A 25,947-nucleotide genomic window follows, 5' to 3' on the forward strand; every position below is an offset into this window, starting at 1 on the left:
ATTTTGAGACACAGTGCATGAAAACAAAATTTCCAAACAATGCAGTCAACATACACTTTAAAGTGTTGCTGGTTTACACTCCTGATCACAGGGCTACTATGCGCTACAGCAAGAGTGTGTTATACTGAACATTGCTAGTCCAGAAAAAAAAATCAAAATTCAAAATCCATGTACAGTTTTGACAGAATGCGTCTCACTTTCCTACCACCATAAAGTTGAAAAACTCTAAGGCAAACCATTCTAAGTTGGAAACTATCCACATTTAAGTTTCAAGTGGAAAATTTTCATTCTTTTCTTTGTATATATGAGATGAGGAAGAAAGGAGGAGAAAAAGGGAAGAGGCGGCACTAAAATGCCTACAGAGGGGCTGGTGCTGTGGCACAGGTTAATCTACCGCCTGCAGTGCTGGCATCCCATATGGGCGCTGGTTCAAGTCCTCGCTGGGAAAACAGTGGAAGATGGCCCCAGTGCTTGGGCCCCTGCTGCCCACATGTAAGACCCAGAAGAAGCTCCTCACTCCTGCTTCAGCATGGCACAGAACAGCCCCTGGGGGCATTTGGGGAGTGAACCAGCAAAGATACATACAGATACATAAACGTGCCCAAGATGGAGTACTTCAGATACCCTTCCCCTTGGCTTCCTTCACTGCCTCCTACTCCCCATTTACTATTAAAACACTTTTTTCTACTTAAGCAAACCTCAAGGGTTTATGATCACAGAGTATGCAGAACCAATAAAAAAAAGAGAACCTAAAGGACAGTAAATATGTTGGAACCAAAGTCTAAAAAAAAATTTGTTTAGTCTAAGTACCATAACACTTTTACCCAATGAAATCCAAACAAAAAATAAATTCCAAATGAAAAATTACTCATTTCTTATAGGCATTGCAGAAATATAGGTATAAGGGGGAGGGGAAAGGGAGAGGGGGAGGGGGAGGGAGAGATCTTCCATCCATTCGTTCGCTCCTCAGATGGCTGCAACAGCCAGGCCCAAATCCAAATCCAGGAGCTTCATTCTGTGTCTCCCACATGGGTGCAGGGGCCCAAATACTTGGGCTATCTTCACTGCTTTTCCAAGGGCATTACCAGGGAGGTGGATCGGTAGTGAAGCAGTGCCCATATGGTATGCCAGTGTCGCAGATGGCATTTTTTCCTGCTATGCCACAATGCCAACCCCTAATCATCTTTTTAACAACAGCTTTATTTTAATATAATTCACCTATTTTATATAGTACCTATCACATAACATATCCATTTCAAATATGAACCATATATCTTTTGATATACACCTATGGAAAGAAAAGTGTAGGAAATGTAAGACTATTTTTTCCACAATAAACTACACTGGGAAAGATTTACGTTTATGAATGAAAAAGGAGATGAAAAGCATTTCTTTAAAGACCTTAAAACTGCAACAAAGATCTCTCCAATTCTTTTTTTCTTTTTTTGACAGGCAGAGTGGACAGTGAGAGAGAGAGACTGAGACAAAGGTCTTCCTTTTGCTGTTGGTTCACCCTCCAATGGCCGCCGCAGCCGGCGCGCTGCGGCCGGCGCACCGCGCTGATCCGATGGCAGGCGCCAGGTACTTATCCTGGTCTCCCATGCGGGTGCAGGGCCCAAGGACCTGGGCCATCCTCCACTGCACTCCCGGGCCATAGCAGAGAGCTGGCCTGGAAGAGGGGCAACCGGGACAGAATCCGGCGCCCCAACCGGGACTAGAATCCGGTGTGCCGGCGCCACAAGGCGGAGGATTAGCCTAGTGAGCTACAGCGCCGGCTCAGATCTCTCCAATTCTTAGTACCTCTGGCAGCATATCTCAACAAAATAGCCAGAAAATACTGAACCTTTCACTGTCAATATATATAATTTTTAATGTTCAGGGAAAGATTAAAACTAAGATCAGGGCCGGTGCTGTGGCTCCTCTTCCTAATTTCTGTATCCATAAACAGAAATTTCATTTCATACAAATTCTTCAAATGGGTTATGCTTCCTTTAATAACTGCATTTACAACCACTACAATTAATTCTTTTTTTTTAAACATTTACTTATTTGAAAGTCAGAGTTACACAGAGAAAGTAGAGACAGAGAGAGAGAGAGAGAGAGAGAGAGAGAGAGAGATCTTCCATTTGATGGTTCACTCCCCAGTAGGCCACAACAGCTGGAGCTGTGCTGATCCGAAGCCAGGAGCCAGGAGCCAGGAGCTTCCGGGTCTCCCATGCGGGTGCAGGAGCCCAAGGACTTGGGCCATCTTCCACTGCTTTCCCTGGCCATAGCAGAGAGCTGGATCGGAAGAGGAGCAGCCGGGACTCCAACCGGCGCCCATATGGGATGCTGGTGCTTCAGGCCAGGACATTAACCTGCTGTGCCACAGCACCGGCCAGTACAATTAATTATTTATTGAACTAGTTTCAATGTTCACCATTGGTTTTCCAATTGTTATGATCCTTACTTAGATTTACCCCTCAACACACATTATGTTTTTTTCCCTTGAGAGGCAGAAAGAAAGCAAAAGAAACAGCTCCCATCTGCTGGCTCACTCCCTGAACACCTACAATGGAGGGGCTGGGAACCAGGAACTCAACTTAGGTTTCCCACGGAGGCGGCAGGAACTCAAGTACTTGAGTCATTCACCTCTGCTTCCCAGGGTCAGCATTAGCAGGAAGCTGGAGTTAAGAGCCAGGAATTGGGGCCAGTGCTGTGCAGAAGATCGCCCAAGTCCTCGGGCCCCTACGCCCATGTGGGAGACCCGGAAGAAGCTCCTGGCTCCTGGCTTCGGATTGGCGTGGCTCTGGCCGTTGCGGCCATCTGGGGAGTCAGATGGCAGACCTCTCTCTCTGTCTCTACCTCTCTCTGTAATTCTGTCTTTCAAATAAATAAAATAAATCTTAAAATAAATAAATAAATAAATCGGCCATCTCAGAAAGGATAATGATGGTACGTTTTTTCAGTCCTTGTGTACCTCAGCATGTATTTCTTTACTCTCACAAATGACTTTTTAAGTAGATATGGAAGTCTTGGTCCTAACTTTCAGTTCTGGATTTAAGTGGTAAGCCTGATTTTTCATTATTTACAGGCAATCTTTTTTCTTTCATGCATATACTTACAGCATTATTGCCTTATTTCTCATTCTTAAAACGAAAAACTTTTTAGGAGACTTAAAGTTGACTTCAGTTCTTTTAAGTTTACATTCAAGTCTTAAGCTTAGGGAAATTTTTATTAGCATCATCTTAATGCTTGTCTGTATTATACTTATTTCAAGGATACTAATTATGCCTCTATTGGATTTCAGCCCAATGATCCAATATAACACATCTATTTTATCAGCAAAATATCAAATTTTCCTTTCACATAACTGGCTTAATTTTCTTCAGGGTATACTCTTGTTCTTTGGTCATTCTAATGAAATTTTTATCTGCTATTATTTTATTTCCTAATTTTAAAAATTCATCCATCTCCCTTTCAATCCCTGTTTCTCAACCACTTTTTCATTTCAGTCCATTATCTTATCTCCCCTTTTATATAATAAACATTTTACAAAATGTTCTAGACCCTCGCTAGAAAGTAGGTGCTATCTAAAATTAACTTCCATTCCCTAGAGCTGATTATTCTCAAATTATGCTTTCACTCTGGACATTAAGTACAAAGTTTTTTCCCCTTTCATGTCACAAAAACTTTTCTTCTGTTGAGTTGAAATCAGTTAAGATACAGGGCTTGTTCTTAAGTAGGAATGGATGCTTCTTTACTGTCCATCTGGTAGTTTTTAATTAGAGTTCTCATATTTTATGCTGAAGTTTAGCTGATGTAAATTTGCATTATAAATATGGTGATTTAGCACTGGAAAATTTGTCATAATTCTTTTTTAAAAAAATGTTAACTTATTTGAAAGGCAGAGGCAGAGAGAGATGGAGAGAGAGAGGTCTTCCATTTGCTGGTTCACTCCCCAAATGGCCACAACGTCCTGAGCTGGGCTAATCTGAAGCCAGGAGCCAGGAGCTTCCTCTGGATCTCCCACTCGGGTGCAGGGTCCAGGGACTTGGGCCATCTTCTACTGCTTTCCCAGGCCATAGAAGAGAGCTGGATCAGAAGCAGAGTAGCCAGGACTTGAACCGTGCCCATATGGGATACTGGCACTGCAGGTGGTGGCTTTACCAGCTATGCCATAGAGCCGGCCCCAGGATAATTCCTCTTTTGAATGTTTGAAATAAGCAGCCATGTAACAGCTAAGATTTCCATATCCAGCTTTTTGTCTGTTCTGTCATTCACAGCAAAAGTTCTTGAGCCTTGAATGGCTTCCTTGTACAGGTGCAGGGACGTAATTACCTGATCATTTTGATAGTAATTAGTGGCAAAAGGAGGAAAGACAATGAAGTATCTGTGCTTATTTTCTTATTGCATGGAATTTACTTTGGTGCAGTTTTAAAAATGTTTTTAATCCATTAATTTTTATTTATTTGAATAGCACAGAGAGAAAGGGAGGAAAAGACAACACCCAGTCTGAAGTCAGAAGCCAGGAACTCCATCCAGGTCTCCCATGTAGGTGGCAGGGACCCAAGTTCCTGAGTCATTACCTGCTACCTCCCAGGGTGTACATTAGCAGGAAGATGGAATTGGAAGTGGAACCAGGACAAGAACACTGGGAAACAGATGTAGGTATCCCAACTGGCATATTTAATTACTGTACCAAATGCCTGCCCCTAGAGCAAATTTAAGTAGCTTTCCTTCATTGGTTTTCCAGTTCTCTTTGGGATACTGGGAGAAATTCTCTCTGTAGAGGACATCTGTAAAACTATTACCATCTAAAAAAGTCAATCAATATAACATTTATACGTATAAAAAAGAATTTAGCATAATAAATATTGTACAAGCAAAAAAGATACCTAGAAATACAAGATGATTTATCCAGTTTAACAGTGCCTAGAAATATCTTTTGAATAGCATTATGGCATGGTTCTATAGTAACTGACATCCATATGATGAGCTTGAGGCATTGCAAGAGCCTAAACTAAATGTTTATATGTTAAGAGCACAGCTTATTGAGTCTATTTCTTTTAATACTAATTACCCAAGAATGATAGGTAAGTCACTCTGCTAGACCAAACATCTGCTACAATGCTATCTATTTCTAAGAGACCAAATAGATAAGCAAAGAAATAACTTTATTTTCTATACATACGGTATCTCCTGGAGTACATTCCAGGCTTAGTATGTTTTTTTCCTAGACACAACAAAAAAAGGAGAAATGTATTGGTTTTAATAAATTTTCTATTTTATTTGGTTGTTATTATTGATATTTAATAGAGAGATAGAAACAAAATATCATGTAAGTAGGTTAACAAAACAAATACCATCAAGAGCTTCACATCAAGTTGGAAAGAAAAAATTTTCCCCTACAAATTCCTTCTTTTTTAAGCAAACTGCCAGGTGGTAGTTTTTACAAAAGACCTCTAGCCCTACAAATGTGGTTTTTCGCTAACATAACTTATTCCTGTTCTTCTACATTTCCTCATTCTCTCTCATTTGTAAAAAGGCCAATTAATTTTTAAAACCATGAAATAACTTTGAATTGCTAAAAGTAACATAAATGACATACTGATCTGATTTTCTAGTAGATAAAAAACAGCAGCAAACACATGTGAATTAATCGAGTACAGACTATTCTTCACAATGGTAGTGACATAGATTTAGATGCACTGCCATCTTAAACAATCCAAAAACTCACTGAAAAACAAGGCAAAATAACTGTATTTATTTAGCTGTACCTGCTCATCTCTTTGTCTCCACTCCTGCCAGTTTTCTTCCCGTGACTCCTTCTGTACTGGGTTTGACAGTGAAAGCTCATGTTGAGTGTTACAAATGGCATGGGAAGATTTCTGGGGAATTTTCTTAAATGCAAGATTCCTGAGCTATAAAACAAGCAAAAAAGTGTATTAAATTCAGTTTGCTAATCCTGTATTACTAATAATTTTTTGGGTTTGGGAAAAAAAGAGTATTTTTTATACTTTTACCCCAAAACACTCCTTATGCTAACCCATATAACTCAAGTTGTTATCTGTGTTTTTTTTAGTCTTAGTATTCATTTTGCCAGTATTTGGGATGTTGGTTGAACTGTACATGAAATGATTAAGTGAAATGCGTTGTAGACCACTGTTTTAATGATTCTACTTTACTAAATTAGAGAACAGTTTCATGGGTAAAATAAGTATGCTTCTGAAATGCAAACAATACAGTTAGGTTTAAATAGTGAGAAACTGCCTAAGTCACACCAGCAACACGCTAGTCCTAAAAAACACAGGGCTTTAATCCAACATAACATAATGAACTAAAACAAAGGGGGTGGGTCAAGATGGCGGAATAAGGAAAGGACGTACTGCTTCAGGTGAGGGGAAGATAGCAGCAAAAACGTTGAAGTAGTGAATTCCCAGGGGAGAGTTGGAGAGAACTCTGCAGTGGAAATTCTACAGAAGGAAGAGGGAAGCTAGGGATTAGTGTAGAAGAAGGTATGGGTGCACAGCAATGAGCACAGACAAAAACACACGACTCCTGCAGCTGAGAGGCGTAAGAAGCGCCAGCTTTGGAGAGTGAGGTGAGACTAGACTAAAGCAGCCCATGCCGCTGGGGATACAGCCTGGTAGAGTACCCTGTCTTTGAGTCCAGCTTGGAGCCCTAAGGGGGACAGGTTACCAGCCTAACCCAGCAAACAAAGAGAACGTTCCTCTCTTCCCATCTGCCAACAACGGCGCCCAGCAACTGGCTAGGAGAGGGCAGCTGTGTTGGCTCTTGTATATGCACCCAGCAACTGGTGGGGACAAGGTGCTATCTTGACAACAGTAACGGCTGTGGCAGGTTGAATGTGTGCACCCAGCAATGGGTGGGCAAAGATGCCAATTTGAAATCAGCTGCAGCTGTGGCAGCTCTGTGTGCCAGCAACCGGTGGGGAGAAGCCACCATTTTGAAACGTGTAGTGGTTGTGGTGGCTCCTGTGCACGCATGTGATACAGGAGTTTTTACCATAGGGAAAAATCTGCATTCCCCACTGACTCTAGTCTGCCTGGGAGGACTGACAGGGTGCTGGACATGCACACAGGACTGTGAGGTGCCCATAGCCTCTCAATATATCACAGGCTCCTGGGATCAAACTGCCAAGGTGGAACACCCACAGGCAGCTGGCTCTGGGAACGTCTCTGCCTTTCCATCAACAGGATAGGCTACTGGGACAGGGTAGATCCTTTGCACCCCATAACTGTCAGAGCCTTGTGTGCGGAGATGGAAGTAACTCTGTGACTGTCGAGAGGGAGCAGGGTGTGGCTGGGTCTCTGGGCAATCACTGTGTGCAGTGCCAAAGGCTTAGCACTCCCTGAATGCTGGGGGTGGGTCCCTGTAGCAGGATCTGAGCTAATATGAAGACTGCACAGATCCTCTGTGTGGTTCATGTGGCAGCGCAGGTGAGAGTTCACCCACTGTGGGTGAACTCAGGGCACTGATCACCTTGGAAGAGGAGAGGAGAGGAGAGGGTGTGATTATGCCAACAGAGGCGATCATACTCTCTTCCCTGCTGACAATAAAGGAGATCTACCACGCCCAACTTGAGTGTTACCCTGGATACTTGCTCCACCCTGGAGCACTGACCAGAAATCCCTGGCCATACCCAGCATATGCCTCTGGGAATTCACTCAGAGAGTAGACATTCCACTAAGCCACACAGGTATATTTCAAAGATAAAATCAGAGAAGAAAACCAGCAAGTATTCCCAAAAATGCTTAAAACTAAACACAGAAATTCAAGAAACAATAAGAAACACAATATCAACCCCCCAAAAGGAACACAATAACACTTCAATATTAGAATGTAAAGACAAAGATTATGAAATGCCTGAAAAGGAATTCAGAAGATTAATCATAAAATTACTCAGAAGCAATAAGAAGAAAATTCAAGAGTTAAAGAAATCTATACATGACATAGAAGAAAAATTTTCATGAAATTGAGATTTTGAAGAGAAACTGAAGAAGAGGAGGAGGAGGAAGAGGCAAAAAGAAAGAAGAAGAAAGAAGTTAGAAGCTGTAAGGAGGAGAAGGGAGAAGGAGGGAAGAGGAGGAAGAAGAGAAGAAGAAGAAATAATAATAATAATAATAATTAGAAAACTTAAAAACAGTGTTAAAGATTTATGGCATACTATCAAATGACCCAACATTTGGGTCTTAGGAGTTCCTGAAGGAGTGCAAAGACAGAATGGATTAGAAGGCCTATTCAGTGAAATAATTACAGAAAAGTTCCCTAATTTGGATAAAGAAAGGCACATCCAAGTATACAAGGCACACAGAACTCCTTCCTGATAGGCATGACTAGAGAAGATCTTCACCAGGACACCTGTAGTCAAACTTTCAACAGTAAACCAAAGAAAAGATTCTAAACTGTGCTCAGGAGAAACACCAGATTACTTCCAGAGGCTCCCCAATTACTCACAGCTGACTTCCCATCAGAAACCCTACAGTTTTGCTGTGGATTCGTTCCTGAGAGGAAGAGCGTGGTGGGGGCAAGAGGTGCGGAGTCACCACACAGACCCCAGGAGCCTGGTGAAAGCAGGCCTGAGCCAAGCAGCCTGCAGACTCCTTTACTTCAGTTGCTACAGCAGCTTATATAGCCAAGGCAGCCAATCCAGTCAAGGGGCAGTCTATGCCCTAACCAATCACACCCAGTTTCTGACGCCATCCAATCGCAGCCTGTTGCCAGGCAGTTTCTGTTGCCAGTGGCCATCTTGGCATGGCCTTCTCATTCCACCACACTACAGGATAGGAGAGAGAGACACAATTCAAGTCTTAAAAAACTTTAAACGCAGGGTACAAACAGGGTTTGTACCCTGCAAAACTCTCATTTATGAATGAATGTGAAACAAAGACCTTCCATAACAAACAGAAATTGAAAGAATTTGTCACCACCCATCCAGCCTAACAATGATGCTTAAGGATGTGCTACACACAGAAACACAGGTATCGCTATGAAATAATATGAAGGCAGATAATCTCCCAGTAAAAGTACAAAGGAAATCTAAACAATGGAAATATTTATGGAAAAATGGCACAGCCAAGCTGTTACTTATCAATAGTAACCTTGAATGTAAATGATGTAAATTCTACAATAAAACAAACACTGGCTGAACGGATTAAAAAGAAGAGCCATCTATTTGCTGCCTACAAGAAACATACCTCACCAACAAAGATACTCATAGACTGAAAATGAAACGATGGAAAAAGATATTCCATGTTAACGCAAAAATGAGCAGGTATAGCCATCCTAATATCAGATGTAAAAAAGACTTTAAAACAAAACTGTTAAAAGAGACAAAAAAAGGGCACTATGTAGTGATTAGGAGATCAATTCAACAGGAAGATGTGATTATAATAAATATACATGCACTCAATGCCAGGGTATCTAGTTATTTAAAACAAATGGTAATGGATCTAAAGGGAGACATTGACTCCAATACAATAGTAATGGGGGAATTCAACACCCCACTTTCATCAATGGATAGATGAACTAGACAGAAAATCAACCAAGATACAACAGTTATATATAGTATCAACACTATGGACCAAATGGACCTAACTGATACCTACAGAACCTTTTATCACACAGTTGCAGAATATGCATTCTTTTCATCTGTGTATGGCACTTTCTATAGGATAGACCACATGCTATACTATAAAGCAAGTCTCATCAAATTCAAAAATACTGAAATCATACCATGCATCTTCTCTGACCACAAAGGAATGAAGCCAGAAATTAACAACTCAAGAAATCTCTAGAACAGAGAAAAACAAATGGAGACCGAACAACATGCTCTTGAATGACAGTGGGTCATAGAATAAATCGAAAGGGAAATAAAAAAAAATTTCTGGAAATGGGTAAAGATGTCAAAACAACAAATCAAAACTTATGGGATACAGCAAAAGCTGTGTTAAGGAGGAAGTTTATAACAACTGGTACCTACATCAAGAAACTAGAAAGGCATCAAATAAATGAGCTATCACTGCATCTCAAAGACCTAGAAAAACAACATCAAATCCAACACAAAATTAGGAGGAGGGAAGAAATAGAGAATAAACAAAATTGAAACAAAAAAAAATCAATATAAAATATCAATGAAACGAGTATTTTTTGAAAAAATAAACAAAATTGACATACCATTGGCCCTACTAGCCAAAAAAAAAAAAAGGAGAAGACTCAAATTAATAAAATCAGGACTGAAAAAGGAAATTAACAACAGATACCACAGAAATAAAAAGAATCATCAGGAATTATTACAAAGAGATAGATGCCAATAAATTGGAAAATCTAGAAGAAATGGATAGATTCCTAGACACATACAATCTACCAAAATTGAGCCATGAAGACACAGAAAACCTGAACAGACCAAGAATCAAGGTGGAGATTGAATCAGTAAGAAATACCCTTCCAACAAAGAAAAGTCCAGGATTGAAAGGCTGCACTGCTGAATTCTATCACATTTTTAAAGAAATCAAATTCTTCTCAGGCTATTCAAAACAACTGAAAGTGAGGGAATCCTCCCAAACTCCTTCTATGAGGCCAGCACCACCTTAATTCCTAAGCCAGAAAAAGATACAACAGAGAAAGAAAACTACAGACCAATATCCCTGATGAACATGGATGCAAAAATCCTTAACAAACTACTAGCTACTTGGGGCCAGCGCTCTGGTGTAGTGGGTAAAGCTGCTACCTACAGCATCAGCATTCTATATGGGCACTGGTTCAAGTCCCAGTTGTTCCATTTATGATCAAGCACCCTGTTAACATGCCTGGGAAAGCAGTGAAGGATGGCCCAAGTCTTTAGCCCCTGCACCCACGTGGGAGACCCAGATGAAGCTCCTAGCTCCTGGCTTCAGTCTGGCCATTGCAGCAATTTGGGGAGTGAACCAGTTAATGGAAGGCCTCTCTCTCTGCTTCTATCTCTCCCTCTCAGTAACTCTTTCAAATAAATATTTTAAAAATAAAATAAAATAAAAATACTAGGTAATCAAGTCCAACAATACATCAGAAAGATCACTCGCCCAGACCAAGTGAGATTTATCCCTAGCATGCAGGGATGATGGTTCAACATTCACAAAACAATCAATGTGATACATCACACTAACAAACTGAAAAACAAAACCATTCGATTATCTCAATAGATGTAGAAAATGCATTTGATAAAATACAACATCCTTTCATGATGAAAACCTTAAGCAAACTGACTAGAGAAGAAACATTCCTCAACACAATCAAGGCAATTTATGACAAACCCACAGCCAGCATCTTATTGAATGGGGAAAAATTGGAAGCATTCTAAGACCTGGAACCAGACAAGGATGTGCACTTTCACTATTGCTTTTCAATATAGTCCTGGAAGTTTTAGCCAGAACCATTAGGCAAGAAAAAGAAATCAAAGGGATACAAATTGGAAAGGAGGAAGTCAAAACTATTTCTATTTGTAGATGACATGATTCTATATATAGGGGAACCAAAAGACTCTACTAAGAGACTAAAGGAACTCATAAAAGAGCTTGGTAAAGCAACAGGATATAAAATTAACACACAAAAATCAATACCCCACCGGCGCCACGGCTCACTAGGCTAATCCTCCGCCTGCGGCACCGGCACCCCGGGCTCTAGTCCCATTTGGGGCGCCAGATTCTGTCCTGGTTGCTCCTCTTCCAGTCCAGCTATCTGCTGTGGCCTGGGAGGGCAGTGGAGGATGCCCAATGCTTGGGCCCTGCACCCACATGGGAGACCAGGTGAAGCACCTGGCTCCTGGCTTTGTATCAGTGCAGTGTGCTGGCCGTGGAGGCCATTTGAGGGGTGAACCAATGGAAGGAAGACCTTTTTGTCTCTAACTCTGCCTGTCAAAAAAAAAAAAAAAAAAAAAAAAAACAACAAAAAACAATAGCCTTTGTATACCCAGACAATGCCATGGCTGAGAAAGAACTTCTAAGATCAATCCATTCACAACAGCTACAGAAAAAATTATATATCTTTGAATACATTTAGGAGGTGAAAGATCTCTATGATGAAAATTACAAAATATTAAAGAAAGAAATAGAAGACACAAAAATGGAAAAATCTGGCATGTTCATGGATTGGAAGAATTAATATCATTAAACTGTCCACACTACCAAAAGCAATTTACAGATCCAATGTGATCCCAATCAAAATACCAATGACATTCTTCTCAGATCTAGAAAAAATTATGCTAAAATTCATATGGAAACACAGACCATGAATAGCTAAAGCAATCTTATACACACACTTCCCACCCCCCCCCCCAAAAAAAAAATGACCAAAGGCATCACAGTACACATAATCTAAACAACCTGGTACTGGCAAAAAAAAAAAAAAAAAAAAAAAAAAAAAAAATCTAAACAACCTGGTACTGATGTGTAGACCAATGGAACAGAATAGAAACTCTAGAAATCAATCCATGCATCTACACCAAACTTATCTTTGACAAAGGAGATAAAACCAGTCTCTTCAACAAATGGTGCTGGGAAAACTAGATCTCCACGTGCAGAAGTATGAAGCAAGACCCCTACCTTACACCATACCCAAAAATCAACTCAAAATGGATCAAGGACCTAAATCTATGACCTACTACCATCAAACTGCTAGAGAAGAACATTGGGGAAACTCTTCAAGACACTGGCATAGGCAAAGACTTCTTGGAAAAGACCCCAGAAGCACAGGAAATCAAAGTCAAAATAGACAAATGGGGTTACAACAAGCTGAGAAGATTCTGCATTGCAAAAGAAACATTCAGCAAAGTGAAGAGGCAACCGACAGAATGGGAGGAAATATTGCAAACTATGTAACTGATAAAAGCTTAGTATACAGAACCTATAAAAAGCTGAAGAAATTCAACAACAAGAAAACAAACAATCCAGTAAAGAAGTGGGCAAAGGACTTTAACTGGCATTTTTCAAAAATGGACTGAACTGTATCCCCTCTACAGATATGCTGAAGTCCTAACCTCTAATATCTGTGCATGTGATCTTACTTGGAAACAAGGTCTCTGCAGGTGTAATCAAGTTAAGGTAAGATCATACTGAGTTATAATGGACGCTATTACAATATCACCAGTATCCTCATAGAAGAGATGAAGATACACTAAAGAAATGTCATATAACAACATAACAGAGACTGTAGTGATGAAGCCTCAAGCCAAGGAATGTAAAAGATCAAATGGCCTCCACTCAGAGACTAGAAAGAGACAGGAAGGATTCCAAGAACCTCAGAGAACAGAATGGCCTTTTGATATCTGATTTGAACTTGCAGCCTCTAGAAATGAGAGAATAAATTCCTGTTGTGGTAAGCCTTTGGTACTTTTTCATAGAAACAATGAAGAGACTTTAAGTTGAGGATCACAATTTTAACTGATAATACAGCATTCTACAAAAGAGACAGTGATGCTATGCCAATACCACTTGGAGTACCTGGTTTCTCCTACGGGATGAACTAGGGAAGGAGAAGCTTCTGGAGATGAAGCACTGGCAAAGATCATTGATTTAACTATAAAGACTGCTAAAACCATAGGTGGCCAAAGCTGGAAAGGAGGATTCTTTGTGTTCATCCTTAGTTACATATTTCCTTACTCTCTACCATAACCTGCACTATTACCTTATTTTCTATCCCCCATATCACCTTTAATTCAAAAAGGAAAATAATCAGCAATCAAAAATTTTGAAAGATTGAACTTCTGTAATTTTACCCATGGGGAAAATGCCTTTTTCTTAAAGTTTCCATCTATATGGCAAGAATTATAGAATATTTACAAAGCAATTGTGATAGAAACACAATAGAAACAAATTTTAAGTCTTTTTTCTAAGTCTTCAGACATTACAAAATGAATACGAAGAGGAAGGAAAAAACACTTTTATTACTTCTCTCATTAAATGATGCTGAAAAAGGTTACACACCCAACCTTTCCTTCTATTAAACAAAAAAAAAAGTTATAATTATGTTTCAGCATTTCTTTTAAAAACAAATGGGCATATTAAATGTTGGTCATATAACTCATGCTAAGAATAGGTAGGGGAGAATGATCTATCAAGTACTTATTACCGGCCGGCGCCGCGGCTCACTAGGCTAATCCTCCGCCTAGCGGCGCCGGCACACCGGGTTCTAGTCCCGGTTGGGGCGCCGGATTCTGTCCCGGTTGCCCCTCTTCCAGGCCAGCTCTCTGCTGTGGCCAGGGAGTGCAGTGGAGGATGGCCCAGGTGCTTGGGCCCTGCACCCCATGGGAGACCAGGAAAAGTACCTGGCTCCTGGCTCCTGCCATCGGATCAGCGCGGTGCGCTGGCCGCAGCGCGCCGGCCGCGGCGGCCATTGGAGGGTGAACCAACGGCAAAAGGAAGACCTTTCTCTCTGTCTCTCTCTCTCTCACTGTCCACTCTGCCTGTAAAAAAAAAAAAAAAGTACTTATTACCCTGAAGAAAAAGATGACCAACAAATGCATAAAAAATGTATGTTCAAGGCTAGTCACAGAATTTTTGCCTATAATGGTAAAAAATGGGAAACCTAGATGTTTACCACAAGAGTTTAATTAAAGTAGGCTATAACCATATAATTAAACTATTTAAAATAATGCAGATCTATATTTACTGATATATAAAATTTACCACAGTTAAATTTTTTAAAAATCATTTATAAAAGTCTATTATCCCATTTTAGGTAAAATATGAATACACAGATACATGTACAGAAAACATAACCAAAATATTAATTTGTTTTATCTATAAATCTATTTACAAATGACTGTTGTTTCCTTTTAAGACTTCTCTGTTTCAACTTTTTCAAACTAAACACATAAGCTTCCACAGTCAGGAAAAAAATAAAGGCATTTAAACAACATTCATAACATTTGACTTTAATTATATACACATTTAAAGCCATTCATTCAAGTAATATTTACTGAGTACCTATGGACCAGGTACTACGGATACATGAGTGAATAAGATAGCACCTGCCCTTATGACAGTGACAGTCTACCTGGAAATCAGGCAACACAAATAATTCTAACTATTACCTCATTTGCTTCACTCTGCTGCTGTTCCTTCTTTTTCCTTCTTTTCTCTCTTTTTTTCTCATTTGTAGTTGATTTGCTTCCCAAAGCCTGAGACTTCCCAGAATTCCGGCCTTTGCCTTTTCCAGGCTCAGAATCAGAACCACTGCCACTATCTACTTGTAACAAGGCAAAACGAGAAGCAGTAGTGGGAACGGAACTAAGTACTGCTGAGGCCATGCTGAAGGTTTTTCTTTTAAAATACTTCCGTCAAGGATAATTTCTGTGGGGAGACAGAAAAGGAGGCACATAAGTAAACATGCTTAGTAAAAATTTTTTTAGATTACAGAACTATACACACACACTTATGTACTATTACATTTCAGACATATTTAGTAATATTTAGATTCATATGCACAGTCTTTTTGGCAGTAATATAATTTTTAACTTAAGTAAAAAATATAAAATTGTACAACATAAAAATTAAAAATTGAGATTTCACAAAAAATCACTGCAAAACTACCACCACAATATGTTCATTTTTCCATATATGGTTTTCTTTTCTTTTCTTTTTTTTTTTTTTTTGACAGGCAGAGTGGACAGTGAGAGAGAGAGACAGAGAGAAAGGTCTTCCTTTTGCCATTGGTTCACCCTCCAATGGCTGCTGCGGCACATCATGCTGATCCGAAGCCAGGAGCCAGGTGCTTCTCCTGGTCTCCCATGGGGTGCAGGGCCCAAGCACTTGGGCCATCCTCCACTGCACTCCCTGGCCACAGCAGAGGGCTGGCCTGGAAGAGGAGCAACAGGGACAGAATCCGGCGCCCCGACCGGGACTAGAACCCGGTGTGCCGGCGCTGCAAGGCAGAGGATTAGCCTATTGAGCCGCGGTACCAGCCCAGAATGTGGGTGTCTTAACTGCTGAGCCAAAAGCCCACCTTGGAAGAACATTCTTATCACATACAAACTGCTACCACTTTAAGTTTGATTTTTTTTTTAAAGACTTACTTATTTTATTTGAAAGTCAGAGTTATACAGAGAGAGGAGAAGCAGAGAGAGAGAGAGATTGGTCTTCCACCCGATGGTTCACTCCCCAATTGGCTGCAATGGTCAGAGCTGCGCCGATCCGAAGCCAGGAGCCAGGAGCTTCTTCCAAGTTCCTCATGTGGGTGCAGGGGTCCAAGGACTTGGGCCATCTTATACTGCTTTCTCAGGCCATAACAGAGAGCTGGATTGGAAGAGGAGCAGCCAGGTCTTGAACCGGTGCCCATATGGGATGCTGGCACTTCAGGCCAGGGCATTAACCTGCTGCGCCACAGTGCCGGCCCCTAAGTTTGATTTTTTAAGTTTAGACTATGACTTAAAATTGACAGCCAGAGTCAGCGTTGTGGCACAGCAGGTTAAGCGGCTGCCTGTGATGCTGGCATCCCATACGAATGCCAGCTGGAGGCCCAGCTGCTCCACTTGCAATCCAATTCCTTACTAATGTGCTTAGGAAAGCAACAGAACATGGCCTAAGTGCTTGGGCCCCTGTCACCTACATGTGAGAGACCTGGATGTAGTTCTTGGCTTCAGCCTGGCCCAGCCCCATTTGGGAAGTGAACGAGTGGATGGAAGATCTCTCTCTCTCTCTCTCCCCCCAACTCTGTCATTCAAATAAATAAATCTTTTTAATTTATGTATTTGAAAATCAGAGTTGAGAGAAAGAGAGAGAGAATTTTCTATCCGCTGGTTCACTTGCCATATGGCTGCAACAACCTGGGCTGGGCCAGGCTGAAGCCAGGAGCTTCTTCCTGGTCTCCCATATAGATGCAGGGGCCCAAGCACTTGGGCCATCTTCCACTGCTTTTCCCTGGCCATTAGTAGGGAGCTGGATAGGAAATGGAGCAGCTGGGACATAAACCAGTGCCCATATGGATGCTGCCATAGCAGGCAGTAGTTTTACCCACTATGGCACCACACCAGTCCCTAAATTTTTTTTTTTTTAAAAAGTGATGGCAAAGTAAAGAGCTAGAACTCTGTCAACTAAAAGAAACATCAAAATCATCTTTCACATTAGCTTTTATTCACTAGTTTCTGTACACCCTACCATTCCAAGCACACGTGAGTGTGGTTTCAGTTATTGTTGTTAGTTTTACAAAAACTGTTCAGACTTAAAAGGGATCTTAAAGTCCTCTAGTAACTGCTTTTTAAAAATTTTTTTTTAAGATTCTAGTTCTTTGAAAGGCAGAGTTACAGAGAGAGGATGACAGACAGACAGGGATCTTCCATCTACTGGTTCACTCCCCAAACAGCTACAACAGCCAGCACTGGTCCAGGCCCAAGTCAGGAGCTTCATGTGGTCTTCCATGTGGGCACAGGGGCCTAAGTATTCGGGCCATCTTTGGCTACTTTCCCAGATGCATTAGCAGGGAGCTGGATCTGAAGTGAAGCAGCTGGGACTCAAACCAGTGTCCATATGAGATGCCAGTGTCACAGGCGGCGGCCTAACCTGCTGCACCCCAATGCTAGCCCTTTCTCATAATTTCTAATCCACATTGCTTAGTATTTTAGATGAGGCAACTATAATTTAGACTGGTTACATGACTTCCATAAGATCAGGACCTGAACCTAGATACGTTCAATCCTATTCTTTAAGTTCACAGTAAGAAGCCCTGTAACTACTAGAAGAAGTATTCTTCCAATTTAAAAAGACACAGGTTGGGGCTGGTGTTGTGGCACAGAGGGTTAATGCCCTGGCTTGAAGCGCCGGCATCACATATGGGCGCCAGCTCAAGATCCAGCAGTTCCACTTCCGATCCAGCTCTCTGCTATGGCCTGGGAAAGCAGTAGAAGATGGCCCAGGTCCTTGGGCTCCTGCGTGGGAGGCCAGGAAGAAGCTCCTGGCTCCTGGCTTCGGACTGGCACAGCTCCGGCCATTGCGGCCAACTGGAGAGTGAACCATTGGATGGAAGACCTCTCTCTCTCTCTGCTTCTCCTCTCTCTGTGTAACTCTTTCAAATAAATAAATAAATCTTAAAAAAAAAAAAAAGGCACAGGTTTTTCTTACTAGATTTTAGGACTCAAATTTTTGTTTTAAAATATATCAGGCAAATAAAAATTGAATACAATATTTACTTAAAAAATAAAAAAGGTCTGAAGGGCCATCATTGTGGTACAGTGGGTTAAATTAACTTTGTGAGGCCAGGATCCCACATCAGAACACCAATTAGAGTCCCAGCTGCTCTACCTCTGCTCCTGCTCCCTGGTGATGTGCTTGGGAAAGCAGAGGAAGATGGCTTAGATGTCTGGGCCTCTGCCACCCATGTGAAACATCCCAATGGAATTCCAGGCTCTTGGCTTCAGCCTGACCCAGCCATAGCCATGGTGCCATTTGGAGAGTGAACCATAAGATAAAATTCTCTTTCTCTGTCTCTCCCTGACACTCTAGATTTCAAATAAATAAAATACATCTTTAAAACGAATAAAGAAAAACCAAAATAAAATACCAACCACCAAGATTAAAAAAAAAATGTTAACACACCCCTGTGCCTCTTACCAGCATTGCCCAACTGCCACCTTCCACAGATTAACTTTATCCTGGTTTAAGTTCTTCCTTTGGTTTTCTTTATCGTTTTATCATATCTGTCTTGAGCCACAGGGCTCATATCTGAATGAGCTGGTGTCACTCCCACAACATGCTACTGGTTACATATACATTTATTATATCACAGAATCACATAGATCCACCCTATTCAATGTGGGAGAAGTCTAAGCAAAAGTAAAATACATGAAGGTCTACTATGAAATCTTACTGCACACTACAGTTTGTATATTTTCAGGAAGTAACAAAAATGAGAAGCATAAATTCAATCTTTCATCTTAATTCAGAAAAATGTTTGAAAATTTTTTGGTCACACAATGAAAAAATCCTATGGCAAGGTCATTTAGCAGTCATTAAATTGAAGTATTATTATTATTATTACACATTGATTCACTGCTCCTGTTCCCAGAAATATGCATATCAAAATAAAACACCACAATGTATAGACATTACATCACCAGATAAATTGTGATGTATATTTTAAAAATATTTATCTATTTACTTGAAAGGGAGAGTTGGAGAGTTGGAGAGTTGGAGAGAGCGAGAATTCTTCAACTGTTGGTTTACTCCTGAAATGGCTGCAATGGCCAGAGCCTGACCAATCCGAAACCAGGAGCTAGGAGCTTTTTCCAGGTCTCCCATGTGGGTGCAGGGGCCCAAGGACTTGGGCCATCTTTTACTGCTTTCCCAGACGATAACAGAGAGCTGGATTGGAAGTGGAGCACCCGGGACTTGAACCGGCACCCATATGGCTTTACTCACTATACCACAGTGCTGGCCCAAACTGTGATGTATTTTTAAGCATAAATCTTTCCTGAAAGCATAAGAACTAAGGCTTCATACTTGTTACAGGGAGAAGATATTACAAAATAAGAAAGGAATTTTAGGCTTGAAGATATGCTAAAAATTCTGTTAATTTCTACACATCTTGATAAAAACAATCCTATAGGGGCTGGCTTTGTGGCAGTTCAGACTGCTGCCTGTGATGCCAGCATCCCATATGAGTGCCAGTTCAAGCCCTGGCTGGTTCACTTCAAATCCAGCTCCCTGCTTATGCACCTGGAAAAGTAGCAGAAGATGGCCCAAGTACTTGGGCCCCTGCCACCCAGGCAGGAGACCCGGATGGAGTTCCAGGCTCCTGGCTTTGACCTGGCCCAGTCCCAACTGTCATGGCCATTTGAGGAGTCGTTGTAGCCATTCAGGGAGTGAACTAGCAGACAGAAGCTTTCTCTCTAATTCTGCCTCTCAAATAAATAAGTAAATCTTTAAAAAATAATTTTATAAAAGGTTTAGTTGCTTTGAGAAGTTTGGCATAATAATCCTACACAGCTCGTCAAATACTACCACAAGATTTAACTGTTAGAACTATTAAATTACGAGTGGCAGTTCTATTACAGTTCACAAGTACTGCTCCTCCCTGAAGGAGAACTTTGTAGCCCTTCCCTGTTGACTACAGGTGTAACCGTGTGACTTACTTTGGCCACTGAAATATAAGCTTTAAAAAGCTTTGAAAGTCAGCACATGGTTCACTGGTCTCCTTTCCCAGGTTCTGGATCATAGGAGCATACATGGAGACAGAGTCTCCAGCAGCCTGAAACTACAATGAACAAAGTCCCCTCACTAACCTGTGATGGTCATGTAGCTTGAACAAGAAAGCAACTGTGATGTTTCAAGCTGATGGCAATTTCAGGTACTCACTGCAGTATAACCTCAAGTTTTCATAACGTACACCTTATACAAATAACTTTTTCATTCTAAAACTGATACTGAAACTGAATTTGGATTGTTCTGCCTGAACTAAATGTTCAAACTGTCTATTTTAAAACATACCTGCAAAGCTCACAGACATTTTTTTTCTGCAACATATGGCAGAGCTTTGTTAACCACCAGTATTTCTTCAGGCCCTGGGGGCAACCACCTCCATAAGCAAGAACGTCTCTGGTGTTTGTCAGTGGGTAACTCCTACACTGTGCTGCAGTTGTGTCAGCTGTGACAAAGTAAGTATTCTATCATATGGAAATCTGCTTCATCAAACACCTGCCCATCATCATAGATACACTCATGGAACTGCTGGAAATGTTTATATTCCAGGTGTCCAAATATTAAGGGAGTACTACATCTTACTGAGGAAGGTTCTATGCAATGACCTTAAGTCTCTACATACTTTCGTGTGTGTGTGTGTCTTTGTGTGTGTGAAGAATGATTTATTTGAAAGACAGAGTGATGGAGAGAGAGGGGGTGACACAGAGAGAAAGAGATCTTCCATCTGCTGGTTTACTACCCAAACAGCCAACAGTCAGGACTGGTTCAGGCCAAATCCAGGAGCCTGAAACTGCATCTGGGTACCCGCCATTGGTGGCAGGGATCCAAGTACTTTGGCCATCCTCCACTGCCTTCCCAGGTGCATTATCAGGGAGCTGGATTAGAAACAGAGCAGCTGGGACTCAAACCAGCACTCTGATATGGGACACTGGAGTGACATTCGGCAGCTTATTCCATTGCGAACAGCACCAACTGTTCATAATTTTAAAATACTTGAAGCTAGTCCAACTGAGTTTGAAGTCTTTTCATTTTATTGCAAGGAATCTTTTGGTAGAGAGAGCTTTTAGGGGTAGTGTTCTGCCTGGTGGTTATGACATAAGTACAGATATTGGAGTACCTGAGTTACATTCCCAGCTCTGGCTGCTGACTCCAGCTTCCTAACACAGGTTCTAGGAAACAGTAATAATGACTCAGGTAACTGGGTTCCTGCCACTCACATGGGAGACACTATAAAGCTTGTAGCTTTATCCTTGTCTGGTTCTGGCTGTTGTGAGCATTTGGGGAGTGAAGCAGAAAGTGGGACTGCTCGCTCTCTTTCAAATATATAAATGGGGCCAGCGCTGTGGCGCATTGGGTTAACGCCCTGGCCTGAAGCACCGGCGTCCTTGCTGATTCAAGACCCAGCTGCTCCACTTCCAATCCAGCTCTCTGCTATGGCCTGGGACAGCAGTGGAGGATGGCCCAAGTCCTTGGGCCCCTGCACCCACGTGGGAGACCCGGAAGAAGCTCGTGGCTCCTGGCTTCGGATCGACACAGATCCGACCATTGCAGCCGTTGGGGAGTGAACCATCGGATGGAGGACCGCTCTCTGTCTATTTATTTATTTATTTATTTAGACAGGCAGAGTGGACAGAGAGTGAGACAGAGAGAAAGGTCTCCCATGGGGTGCAGGGCCCAAGCACTTGGGCCATCCTCCACTGCACTCCCTGGCCACAGCAGAGAGCTGGCCTGGAAGAGGGGCAACCGGGACAGAATCCGGCGCCCCAACTGGGACTAGAACCCAGTGTGCCAGCGCCGCAAGGCGGAGGATTAGCCTAGTGAGCCACAGCGCCGGCCTCTCTCTCTTCTGCCTCTCCTCTCTCTGTGTAACTCTGACTTTCAAATAAATAAATAAATAAACCTTTAAAAAAGTATATATAAATAACAATGAAAAAAATTTTAATAAAAGATTTAAACTTTCAAAATAATTTCAACTGTTGTAAATTACTCAAAGTTTAGACAACAGAAATGTTTTTTACTTATAAACAAAATTTTAATGGTGACTCAATTTGAAGAAATAATCATATGAAAGTCTTAATCAGGGGGTATAGTGGGGTAAAGCTGTGCCTACAGTGCCAGCATCCCATATGGGTACCAGTTCAAATCCCAGCTGCTCCACTTCTGATCCAGCTCTCTGCAATGACCTGGGAAAGCAGTGGAAGATGGCCCAAGTGTGTGGGCCCCTGTACCCACATGGGATACCTGGAAGAAGCACCAGGTTCCTGGCTTTCAGAAATGGCCCAGCTTTGGCCATCGTGGCCACCTGGGGAGTGAACCAGCAGATGGAAGACCTCTCTTTCTGCCTCTGCCTCTCTGTAAATAAATACATCTTAAAAAAAAAAAAAAAAGTCTGGATCAGGAGGTAGCATTTAGTCTAGCATTTGGAGATGCCTGCATCTCACAATGGAGTACGTGGGTTTGACCCTCAGTTCCAGATTCTGATTCCAGCTTCCTGCTAATGCAAACCCTGTGAAGCACTACTGACGGCTCAAGCAGTTGAGTTCCTGTCACCTATCTGCAAGGATTGTTTTTGGCTCCCAGCTTCAGCCAGGACATTTCCAGAGTGAACCAGAAGATGGATGCTCTCTCTGTCTCTATTTCTCTGCCTCTCAATAGAGATATAAATTTTAAAACTGTAGACCGTGAATTGTATATTTTTTAAATTTTTATTATTTTTTGACAGGCAGAGTGGACAGTGAGAGAGAGAGAAAGAAAGGTCTTCCTTTGCCGTTGGTTCACCCTCCAATGGCCGCCGCGGCCGGCGCGCTGCGGCCGGCGCACTGCGCTGATCCGATGGCAGGAGCCAGGTGCTTCTCCTGGTCTCCCATGGGGTGCAGGGCCCAAGTACTCGGGCCATCCTCCACTGCACTCCCTGGCCACAGCAGAGAGCTGGCCTGGAAGAGGGGCAACCGGGACAGAATTCGGCGCCCCAACCGGGACTAGAACCCGGTGTGCCAGCGCCGCAAGAATTATATATTTTCATTTCACGGATAATCTGATATTTAAAATTTTATGCTCACAAAAAAAAAGCAAGTACAATTTCCTCATTAGAAACCCTGAAAGGATTCAGAAGTTTTACAGAAATGCAACATTTAATTCATTTCAATTTAGTGTCTTTTCTATCCTATTTTACTTAGCCTAACCTTTACTATAATGAAGACATAACACACATTTTTCAATCCTGCTCCAAAGAGACATGGTTCTCTTTCCAATTTTGGGATAATGGGATGCTTCTTGGACCTCCCTGTTGGTGATGCAGAAGTCGAATGGCACAGAGCACCAGCACAAGAATGCGGCCCCAGAACCTGACTGTCTGGTCAAATCTAACTTGCTACTTATGAGAGCCCCTGTGTAACCTACTCAATCTCTTCTCTGTGAAACAGGGATAAGAAGGCCTGGCTCAATGAACTGCTGCAAAGACTAAAGAAGTTAATATATGTAAAGGGCTTAGACCAGTAGCCAGTGCAATACAAACACTCAAATATAAGCATTTATTGGTGTTCTCCCTATTATTATTGTGTCTTGAGATCCTATGAGGCATAACACAAGTGGCACAAGCTATTTAAAAATCTGACTAAGCATGTGGGACTCCACTGCAAAAAGTGTTTCCCAACTTAAATCAACATCTAGGAGCTAAGGCTTTAATCTTTTTATTATTATTATTTTAAATTTATTTGAAAGGCAGAGTTTCAGAGAGAGGAGAAGAGAGAGAGAGAGAGAGAGAGATCTCCCATCTGCTGGTTCACTCCCTAAGCCAAAGCTAGGAACCCAGAGCTTCTTCCAGGTCTCCCACATTGGTGTAGGGGCCCAAACACTTAGGTCATTTCCTGCTGCATTTCCCAGACCATTAGCAAGGAGCTGAATCAAAGCCCATATGTGATGCCAACATCACAGTCAGATTTAACCAGCTATGCCACAAAGCTGGCCCCAAAGACTTTAATCTTTGAAATAATGGTTTCTTCTAACGTTCCATGACAATCATATTACTTGGAGCCAGTGCTGTGGCATAGTAAGTTAAGCCTCTGCCTGCAGTGCCAGCATCCCATATGGGCAGCAGTCGAGATCTGGCTGCTAAACTTCCAATCCAGCTCCCTGCCAATGGCCTGGGAAAGCAGCGGAAGATGGCCCAAATGATTGGGTCTCTACAGGCACATGGGAGACGCAAAAGAAGTTTCTGGCTCCTGGCTTTGGATTGGCCCAGCTCCAACCATTGCAGCCATTTGGGGAGTGAACTAGTGGACAGGAGGCCAGAGACAGGAGGTCTCTGTCTCTCCCTCTACCTGTAACTGTGTCTCTCAAATAAATAAATGTGAAAAACCACACAAATCTTAAAATGGGAAAATGATCATCTATTTCCAAACTGGAAAAAAAAAGGTTAAAAATAATGTAATTAGCAGAATATTGACTTTATATTTTGAGTCAAAATTTAGAAAGAGTAACTACAAGGCAGAACCAACAATGAGATGCCATTGGTCCTTTATGTTAGTGATGTCAAACCACAGACAACAACCATCAAAGACTAGAACCGGGGTGCCAACACTGTGGCATGGCAGGTAAAGCTGCTGCCTGCAATGCTGGCATCCCATATGGGAGCCAGTTCAAGTCCTGGCTGCTCCACTCTGATCCAGCTCCCTGCTAATGTACCTGGGAAAGTAGCAGAAGATGGTACAAGTCCTTGGGTCCCTGCACCAACATGGGAGAACTGGAAGAGGCTCCTGGCTCCTGGCTTCAGATTGGCCCAGCCACGGCCACTGCAGTCATTTGGGGAGTTCACCAATGGGTGTTAAGATCTCTCTCTCTCTCTCTGCCTCTCTATAACTCTGCCTTTAAAATAAACATCTTTTTTTAAAAGAGACTAATATTTAACATTTTTAGGAGGACATTACCAAATTAATTATTCAGAAATTACCAAAAGATAGTTATATTATCTAATCCAGGAGTTCCTCTAACTTTTTTTAAACCTTGATGAGAAAAAGGGATAAACATACTGCCCATACGGGAAAAAAAGGAATATAAACACCATGAAGAAATGAGGCCTTTTAAAGAAACTAAGAGTAGGGTATTTCTTCAGTTTTGGGTCCTGAACTTCTACGTCTCCACCTACAGTCATGTCTAAGAAATACTAGCATAGATTCAAATATAGCTCATCTTGTTTCCCTATTTTCTCCCTCTTTTAAACACAGATGGTCCAGGCTTAGGCTGGCCACCTGCAACACCAGCATCCCACATGAGCAACCAGTTCAAGTCCCTCAGCTCGTTTCTGACCCAGCTCCATGCTAATCTGCCTAGGAAGGCAGAAGATGGTCCGAGTACAGTGGCCCTTCCCACCCACATGGGAGACTAGGATGGAACTCCAGCCTCCTGGCTTCAGTCTGGCCCAGCCCTAGTTGTTGTGGCCATCTGAGAGAGAACCTCAAATGGAAAAACAAGGTCAGTCGGTCTCTGTCTCTCTCCCTCCCTTCTTCCTCCTTTTCTCTAACTCACCTTTCAAATAAATAAAATAAAATCTTAAAAAATTCCACGGTTGGTCTTTAAAATTCAGATATAAGCTCAGACATCTGTGTGCTTTTTAAGATTTATTTATTATTTATTTGAAAGGCAGAGTTACAGACAGAGACTGGTTCACTCCAGAAATAGCCAAAACGGCCAGGACTGTGCCATTCTAAAACCAGGAGTCCAGAGCTTCTTCCAGGTCTCCCATGTAGGTACATGATCAAGCACACGGGCCATCCTCCTCTGC

General features: G+C 41.8%; 1 protein-coding gene across 22 annotated transcripts in view; it reads right to left on the reverse strand.

The window, feature by feature from the left end:
- Positions 1–25,947, reverse strand: part of GKAP1 (G kinase anchoring protein 1) — an 81,460-nt gene that overhangs the window by 50,164 nt on the left and 5,349 nt on the right. For 9 of the 22 annotated variants that reach the window (XM_070049006.1, XM_051833667.2, XM_070049004.1 and 6 more), the window contains 3 exons: positions 15,071–15,329; positions 5,760–5,903; positions 5,174–5,215 (listed from right to left, as the gene is read on the reverse strand). In XM_070049006.1, the coding sequence (XP_069905107.1) occupies positions 5,174–5,215; positions 5,760–5,903; positions 15,071–15,286 (402 nt within the window). In that variant the 5' untranslated portion in view covers positions 15,287–15,329. Of the gene's footprint in view, positions 1–5,173; positions 5,216–5,759; positions 5,904–15,070; positions 15,330–16,051; positions 16,268–25,947 lie in introns of those variants that run through there. The other 13 variants (XM_070049025.1, XM_070049010.1, XM_070049056.1 and 10 more) reach the window with 3 other exon arrangements.

This window comes from Oryctolagus cuniculus, chromosome 1, assembly GCF_964237555.1.
Source record: "Oryctolagus cuniculus chromosome 1, mOryCun1.1, whole genome shotgun sequence".
Classification (NCBI taxonomy): Eukaryota; Metazoa; Chordata; class Mammalia; order Lagomorpha; family Leporidae; genus Oryctolagus; species Oryctolagus cuniculus.